Source organism: Otolemur garnettii, unplaced genomic scaffold (genome assembly GCF_000181295.1).
Source record: "Otolemur garnettii isolate 467f Iridium unplaced genomic scaffold, OtoGar3 scaffold00037, whole genome shotgun sequence".
Classification (NCBI taxonomy): domain Eukaryota; kingdom Metazoa; phylum Chordata; class Mammalia; order Primates; family Galagidae; genus Otolemur; species Otolemur garnettii.
Window position 1 is genome coordinate 5,608,860 of NW_003852432.1, and position 9,134 is coordinate 5,617,993.

The window sequence follows — 9,134 nt, forward strand, 5'->3', positions numbered from 1 at the left end:
CTTGGCTCAGGAATTCTGCATATGTGTTCAGATGCAGGGAACAAACGCAGACCACCTAGGCTGCAACTTCTTGAGTCACAAGTGTCATCTTCTCTCACTGACATGACATCTGTACCTGGTGCCTCTCTCCCAACAAATGGGGAAACTTGTTTGCATTCTGTGAAAGCTTCTATGAAGCAGAATTTGGTCTCATCGTGATGGAAAACAATTTTTTTTTTTTTTGCGCTGCCCGGGTCCACTGCTGCTGGGCAGGCGCTGCCTTCTCCAGGTTAATGGTCTCCTGATCCTGTTGGAGCGCCATGTGCTTCAATGTTAGCAGTGTTGAGCTTGCCTCGAGGGCCGCAGGCCCCGGCTTAGAGTTGCCCAATATCACTGCTCCCGGGGGTGGGCGGCAAGATCAACCTGCAGCGCCAAGCAGCGTGAGCTCGGCCCAGCCAACCAGTTGCTCCAACACAGCCGAGCAGCACGCCAGCTGTAGCCACCCGCTGCAGCCCAGGCCAGCCTGCCCGCCCGCCTGTTCCTCGGGCTCCAGACCACGTAGGACCGAGGAGGTCGTGAAAGGCACGGGCAGGCACTGCAGGCATGGCGGGCCAAAGTCGTCCCCAAGTTGTAGCAAGCAGCCTGCCCAAAACAATTTTTGTTTTTAATGAAGAAAGAGCTTCATTGTGTTCTTTTCCAGCAAAACCATTTCAAAATATAAAATCAAAGTAACTTTCATATTTATTTCCATTTTGTTCTTGCTGAGAGGAGTTTATTCATGCTAAGAGGTGAGTCTTACCTTTATACAATCTATGGGTACCCATCTGCAGAAAATGGATTAATTTTCTCATTAAAAGCACGAAATGTATTGAAACCAGAAATATCCATGTCCATGTAGTCTCCAACCACCAAGCAAACACCAACTAACTACCAAACACAGCTGGAACCTTATCAGGAAGGATGTTGAGTTCAACACCGCCAGTCAGTGCGATTTATGACCTCTGGACTTCTGTCTTTTGCCTGGGTTCAGCACTGTTATCTTGGGGCTCACCTTTAATGTGGGTGGGGAGTTTTCTTTCTAACTTACCCTTGATTGCAGTTCTTCCTGTTAGAGGGGCCGTTCTCTTCTTTACTGTTGTGTCATTCTTCTCCATTTGGGAGCACAGGCGTCCTTTTGCATCTTAAACCTCTCTGCTCCTCTTACTGCATTTTCCTTTTCATCTTAATCTTGACCCTCTTCTTTCAAATCATCGTCAATTTGGGAGAGCATTTGGCCCGTGCTGTCCAATTCCTCCTCTCCCCAGACTGACATGCTGTCACCTCATGGAATCTGAGATCTACTCTCTATGATGTTTCTTAAGTGCTCCAGTGCATTTAAAGAAATGATTGACAAGTTCTCAAAAATAGGATGTCAAATTGTTAATCCCAGTGTTACTGTCTTAGATGGTTGTCTCCAGGGACAGTTAAGTTTTATAGTTTTATCTCTCATGGTTTAATAACAACGAACTGGTTAAATTAACTTTAAAGGAAAAAAAGGCTGAGGTAGAGTGAAGTTCACTGGAGTAATGAAGCATTTCTGTAGCAGGCAGCTTGGTGAGAGGGCATATATAGAGGGGCACCACAGAGAAACAGAAAGAAAAAAGTACCTGGGAAGGTCTGGCTTGGTGGGCGCTGACAAAGATATATCTCTCTACCTCTTCCTGGTATACAAGGGCCTGACAAGAGGCAGCAAAATCATAGGTGCCAATAAAACTTGCATCACTCCAGCTGAAGGTACCTGCCCAAAAGTTTTTATTCCCAAAGGTGCTAGCCTCAAACTACTTGAATAGTCATTAAGTCTCAAACTTGGGAAAGGAGTTTTTCTGGGTCACCTCTCCCCTAACACATGGACCCTTGCCATAATGTCTCTGATAGATAGGATCATTCAGAAAATGCTTAAAGATTCTTTAAGTTGTGGGGCTTTATCATCCCTCAAAGAAATTCATACCATTTTGAAGAGTTTTAACTCTTAAGCAAATCCCCTTCATTGAACCTCAGTCTAAAACTCAGTCACTTTGACACACTAAATAGTTTTCTAACATTTAGGATTTGACAATTAGACCTTATCTTTTTTTCTTGCATGATAGTATTGCTTGGATTTGAAAATTAATATTATTTCTTCCTTGTACCTTTCCACCTTGAGTCTCTCTGGTCCAGAACTCCCATGCCCAAATCTACCACCTCCAGCTCTGTCACCATCACCATCTTCTTTTCTCTCCATGGAACTAACTCTAGTTTGTCAATGATACTTAAGAACTACATTAGTTAATATATGTAAAGTCTGTTACATAGCAAACAGTCAATATATGTAACCTAATATTATTTGTACATTGACAAAAGTGAATGGATTATTCTAGAAACATTCCAAGTGTTGCAAAGGTAAATGAGTCATCTCCCCTCTTGCATTTCAGTTGGACTTTTTAAAAACTTTCTGGGCCTTTCTTCACCTAGTAACCTGAACTAGAACTTTCAGCAAATCAAAAACTTTTCATGGAGATAACTGATTGTTTAGTCTTCTGATCTTCTTTCCAGGCAGGGAAACTTATTTTTTTTATTCACAAATAGCTGACCAAAGATACAGGTTATTATGGAAAGATCCAGAAATTTAATCAGACAGACAGAGATCAAAACCTGCTATTTACCCCTACCTAATGACTTGTTATGATCCTAGTCATGTTTCTTAATAACTCTTATTTATCATCTATAAGTGGGACATGCTAATGACAAAGAACCCATGGGTTGTTATAACAACCAAACTAAATAATCTGTGATGCAAACTAAGTTTCAAACATTCTTAGGCGTTTTAACATTCACAAGTGGTTTGTTTGGAGAGATTTAAATGGTCGTTCTAGCCTATTGCAGCATCTTCCAGTCACAAATGTGTCGTTAATAACCTCAGCTAAGTTCAGAGCCCTAAACACTTCTCTCTGTGATCATCATTGCTTTAACTTTACTTCAGCAAGTGCTAAAAACCTATATCTTGCTGGACACATTATGGCACTTGGAGAATGTCAATTATGAAGATTGTGTCAAGGAGGTAATGTGAGGAGGGAATGGATCAGCTAGGAGCTTCCCTAAATTATTGAATGTGGCCTTCCAGCTTTTTGACCTGCCAAGTGGAAAAAAATGAAGTTATCAACTGACCTGGGCAGAGCAGGTTTTACTACAGAGAAGGTCTGCCATGGGGGGTTCAGCGCTGGACATGTACATTTGAAATGCCTACCAGACATCTAAGTGCTGATGCGGAGTAGGCAGTAGACCACAAATGAGTCCAGAGTCCATGAAAGAAAGAGTTGATCAGAGATATAGACTGAGAGTCATCAGCATGTAGATGTTAAAGTCCGAAGATTTGATGAGATCACTTAGGAAATGTAAAGATAGAAAAGCAAAGAGGAAAATGAGCTGAGCTCTGCATAACTGCAATGGTAAGAGGTTAGTGAGAAGAGAATGTACGAGCCAAAGAGAGTGAGAAGGAACTGAGATAGGAGGAAAACCAGGAGGGTGAAGCAGTGTTTTCAAGGTGAGGTAATGATCATGTGTATCAAATCTGATGATAAGGCAGTTAATATGATAACTAGATATAAATCGTTGGATTTCACAAAACAACACTATACCTAACAAAGCACTTGTAAATATTGTACCTCATTTAATTTATAAACTTGATGTGAAGTTACTAGTTAATTTTTACAATTTTTTATTGATTCGTAGAAAGGTTGCTCACCTGGTAAATTACGTAACTAAGAGAAAACCTGGGTGCTGTGGCTACTGAAGTCCATGTTTTTTGATGAAGTCCCACTTTGAGACGGAAGGATACCTACTTTGATTTTGCAAATAGATTTCAAATTTTCTCAGAACTTTTATTTGACATACCAATTTTGCCTTGAGAATAGTTATATGTATCAGTGTGGTTCACAGTAGCACCTTCTTCTATTACGTCCCGGACAAAACAGATAACCAATGTTTTTCTGTAAATATTCTAACTCCAGTGAAAACCAGAGAATAGGTAATAGAGTGAAAACATAGAGAATGTGAACATTCCTCCTTAGGTTCAACAACTATTTTCATTTAGAGTGAAGGGCATGTTTGTTTGCATGGTCTTTTGAGGAATTAGCAAACTATGGGTCTAGAAGGTCAAATCCATTGTGCTGCCTAATTTTTAAGATAAATTTTTATTGGAATAAAGCCAAAGCCATTCATTTACATATTACCTTCAGCTCTTTGTGCCACAACAATGGATTTGTATAATTTGCAATAGAGACCAGATGGCTTACAAAGTCTAGCATATTTACTGTCTGGATCCTACAACGACTCACTTCTCAGATAACATGAATAGATTACAACAAGAACATCTCATAGTCCTGGACTTCTTTCTGTGTTTAATCACTTGCTAATCACTAGTAATGCAAACTCTCTGCTCCATGGGTGGCACCTTGTTGCTATACCATCACCATCACGTAGTAGAAGGAGTAAGGGGGCTCTATGAAGCCTACTTTATAAGGGCACTAATCCCATGTGTGAGGTTGGAGCCAGCATCTTAGGTTCATGTTAGGTGCTAAGATATGAATTTGGGGAGATACCAACATTCACACCATAGCAGTCACTGGGGCATATTTCCATGAGCAAAATTGCAAAAGAGATAAGGCCAAAAAAACCAGAACAAAACCCTGAAATATCACTCATCTTTCAGAAGTAAACTTGAGTATAAGGTCCTGTAATAAGACCTTCCTAATCCCTAGGAGAAAAAAATTGTGCCTTATTCCGCTTATTCTTTGAATCTGAACTCTGCCTTCAGGAGGTATTTCTCATGCACATATGATACTCTTTGTTAATTTGTTTTTTCTGATCGAACAACCTTTAAAGTCATTGAGTCTAGACTCTAGGCACTTATTAATCCAACATCTACTGAGTGCCAATATGTGCTAAGTAAGTGCTAAGGCTGTAAATATGATGGTCAATAAATCACATCCTGCTTTTAGTATACACCTTATGTAATAAAGGGGACAGATAAATGAAGAAATGGTTATATAGAGTAAATGTGCTATAAGAAAGGGGAATATCATTCAAAGCAGTTTAAGGTCTTAGGGAAGGGATCTTGGAAGAATTGACATCTGAGTTACTCCATGAGGGGCTATAAAGAGCAATCAAGGCAAGGAAGGAGAGGGTCATTCTAGGTTGAATTACAAGCAAATGTTAAAGCATTTCTGTGTTTGGAGAACTGTGTGCATAGGAAAAAGCAGTATGGATCAGTTAAATGACTAGAGAGGTGAAGCGGGATGGTTGATGAAGGATCTTGTATACCATGTTAAGAAATTACACTGGGTTTATTTTAGCACATGGGATTCACTAAAAGGATGTATGAAAGTCAATTATGTCGTCAAATTCATACTTTGGAAAAGTTACTATGACAGGTAGAGGATGAATTAGATAAAGACAGATCGTACAGTAGCCAGGTGGGGAACAGTGAAGTCCTTAATAAAGCTACAAAAGACCCATGAATAATACGGTGTAATGACTAATCCACGCATGCTGGAAGTGGAAAAGGAATCACAGCTGACCCTTAGGATTCTGGCTCAGGCAACTAGGTACAGAAGTTTCATTCACCACAAACGGAGGTATGAGAGGAAGGACTTGTTAGAACAATGGACAGTAAAAAGATGAGAAGTGTCATTTTGGATATGTTGTGGAATATTCAAATGGAAATGACCAGTTGGATATACCAGTTTGGAACTCAGAAGACATATCTGTCTGAATATAGAGGTCTTGGTATAGTCAGCATTTATTTAACAGATATGTATTAAGTAGCTACTATATAGATATCAGACATTATTTTGGTCCCCTAGAGATAGAAATTGAATTCTTAAAATCTAGCCATTGGATGTATAAGACAAAAAGGTTATGGACAAAAGCTTTAGAAGAACAGAGGAAAAACTAATTTTCAAAGCAGGCAAAAAAGAAAACTTCAATCAGGAATAGAAACAGGGAGAAAAAAATAATGGCTCCGAAATCTGTAAACAGTAGTCAATTGATAAATAACTTATACCTAGAGTAAGGGTTGAAAGAGTTAGAAGAACAGGAGGTGGGGGCACAGTGTAAGCAACTGTGATTCAGATGCTCAGAGACCATAACTTATTCATTACCTCTTTCACTCACTTCCTCATTCATTCAGTACTATTTCCTGAGCTCTCCTTCTCTGTGCAAGACTGTACTATATGCCCAGTATGCAGTGTGAGCAAAACAGGTCCTGGTCCTCACAGAAAGCCTAGTATAATAGAGAAAACCAGTAACAAGCAGGTAAATGACCAGAATTTGTGTAACAGTAATAAGCAGGTAAATGACCAGAATTTATGTAATGTGATATACTACTAAAAAAATCAGGCTCTGTGATACAGAACATTACTAGGATCTATTTAGAAAGGCTTGATATTTGAGAAGTGAAGATATGCAGAGAGGAAAAAATACATAAGACATTTATTCCTTTGCCCTTACAACATTTTTGGTGCATGGCAGATGTTCTTTTCATGTCAGAGCAACTAATACATGAAATAATAAAAAAAAAGATATAATCATGTATTTTCTATTACCCAATCACTGCAAAATGTAGAGAGATGAATAAAACTCTGAAAAACATTATAAATTACATTTGTATAAAAACATACGTAAGTTATCCACTTGTCTACTTTAATTTCAAGAGATAATTATTAATCTTTTTGATTTTCATCAAAACCAATTTTGCTAAACTATGTTTAAAATGCAGACACAATTTAAAATATTATACAAAGAAATAGAATTTATTTTCCTTTTCCTTCACAGTTTCCTAACATTCGGATGGTTTTGACCCAACACTTCCATTTCTTCTACTAGACATTAGTTGATTTTTAAAGGGATATTTCTTCCTCGAATCCTTTCCTCACAGCACAGCTTTGGGTTTAGATTTAGCCATGTATTTTCTACAGTAAGTTCTCTTGAAAAGCAGTCCTCTGAAGTGTTCCAACTAAAAAGAGATAGAAATAAACTTTTTATGATTAAATGAGCTTGGGAAATATGCAATATGTGATATCCCACTCCTTGAGAATGATAATATACACTATACAAAGGTTTTGAGCAAAGCTACAGCCAAAAAAATAAAAATTAGGATTTCAGAATTCTATGTTTTCTAAACTTAATTGACCACATAATCCTTTTTTTTAAAAAAAAAAATATGTCAGGTGTGTTAAAAAAAAGAATTACACACCTAACATATTTCAGAGCCTTCCTTGGGAAATACTGCTGCAAATGATTGATTAAAAGTGACTGGACACTTTATAATCTCTGAATATTTAGTCTTTGAAAATAGCTTAAACCTGTTGGCCCTCATTTTAGAATATGAGTTTTATAATATGTAATTTGAAGGTAAAACCATTTAATAAATGGAGAGACAGCTACAGCATAATGGGTGGTGAAGAAGGTATTGGTAGGTTGGATCTTGAGTCAGGCCTTTTCCAAATCACAGTTATTGTTATTCTGCCACAAGATTATAAATAGATTGACCCCAGTTCATATCTGGAAAAATAAGGACACAGAAGACACTTGTTTGATGTTATACACCTATTCAATAACCCAGTACCCTAGGGACTCTATTTTCTGTATATTTTTACATAACATTATTTTTGGGTAAGAATACAGAACATGTTTGAATTTGTATTCAAACACATGTACATTTTTTCTCAACAAAATAGATGATGTACTTGAAGTTCAAAGTTAAGAGCAGCATGATAATGTGTTTCTTGTGCAGTGTTCTCCCCCCACCACCCCATGTGAATAACCGTGAGTTTAATTGAAATTACAGGTGGCATCGGCTTATTTCAAAGATTTTCACCTACTGCTGATTGGAGTCATCTGTTTAGCTACATCAATAGAAAAATGGAATTTGCATAAAAGGATTGCCCTGAGAATGGTGATGATGGTGGGTGTGGAGCCTGCATGGTGCGTACTGCATTCACTTGCTTCCAGTTTACATTCTGAACAGATCATGTCTTGTTCAGAGCAAACAGCCACATAAGGAATGCACATCCAAAGAATTGTTTGCATCACCGTATAATTCATGACTTTCTTTTTCTTTGCAAATACAAAAGTGATAAGGGTTCTTGAATTATAGGAGGAAAAAAAAATCCACCGTTCCTCTCACTGCAGGTCTACCTGCAGAGAGATTTGAATAAGTGTATGCAAGTCTCACCTTTCACACACCATAGAAGTCAAAGCTGAGGGAACCCTTGGACCTCAACAGATGCGATTGATAGACTTCAGAGTAGATTCAGGCCTATCTTGTTTATTCGGCTAATTACACACTCGGAACTTGTTGAAGGCCACCCTTTATCATCAGGGAGGATGTTAAGAATCAAAACAAAGACATTACTGAAAAATCACCATTGAGTGGAAAAAGAGTCCAAGGTGAACACTTTTTAACAACTGACTTTTGCAAAGTGAAACAATCAATTAAGATTTTTCATCTCTAGAATGTGAAATCACTCATTTGACTGATTTTCTTCCTCTGAAATGAATGCTTTTTTTTTTCATGAAATTAATCAGCTGTTTTGGTTTTATTCCATCTCTTGTCAAGAACATGAATGTAAGCTAAGGAAAATTTCCAGTGTCGTATCGTTTGCATGGTGTCATTTTGCTTTAAAGCCTGAGATGGTTCTTTCCCCTTTTCACCTTTGACAATAAGAATGCTGCGTGGACCTCTGGTGCATAATTCATTCTAGGCCAAAGCCGCTTCTGTGCTCATCACTTATGACATAAACTTGTTTTGTTAAATACAAAAAAAAAATACCAGTCAGTTGCTCAGATGAGAAAAATTAAACAATTTTTTAAAATTAAAAATGTTATAACATATGTGTGATTAAAGCATCTCACCATTGAAATGGTACTCCATGCCTCTTGGGGTGCCTTGGAAATGCATCTCTTTCTTCTGACCATCTGCTCACTGACTTAAGGGGATGGGGTGATGCACTGCACAGTAGGGCAGGAGTCCTATCCACTGTGCCACTTAGTGACTTTTCAATTTAAGGCATTTTCACCATCCAAAAGCTTTATCTGATCCCAACATTTTTACAGGAAGATTTCATGTCTTACCAAAT

The 9,134-nt window shown here is 38.1% G+C and overlaps 1 protein-coding gene across 1 annotated transcript in view; it reads left to right on the forward strand.

Annotated features, from left to right (window-relative positions):
- Positions 1 to 9,134, forward strand: part of SLC13A1 (solute carrier family 13 member 1) — an 85,821-nt gene that overhangs the window by 24,144 nt on the left and 52,543 nt on the right. Inside the window, exon 3 of the mRNA XM_003789819.1 lies at positions 7,844 to 7,980. Within this exon, the coding sequence (XP_003789867.1) occupies positions 7,844 to 7,980 (137 nt within the window). The remainder of the gene's footprint in view (positions 1 to 7,843; positions 7,981 to 9,134) is intronic.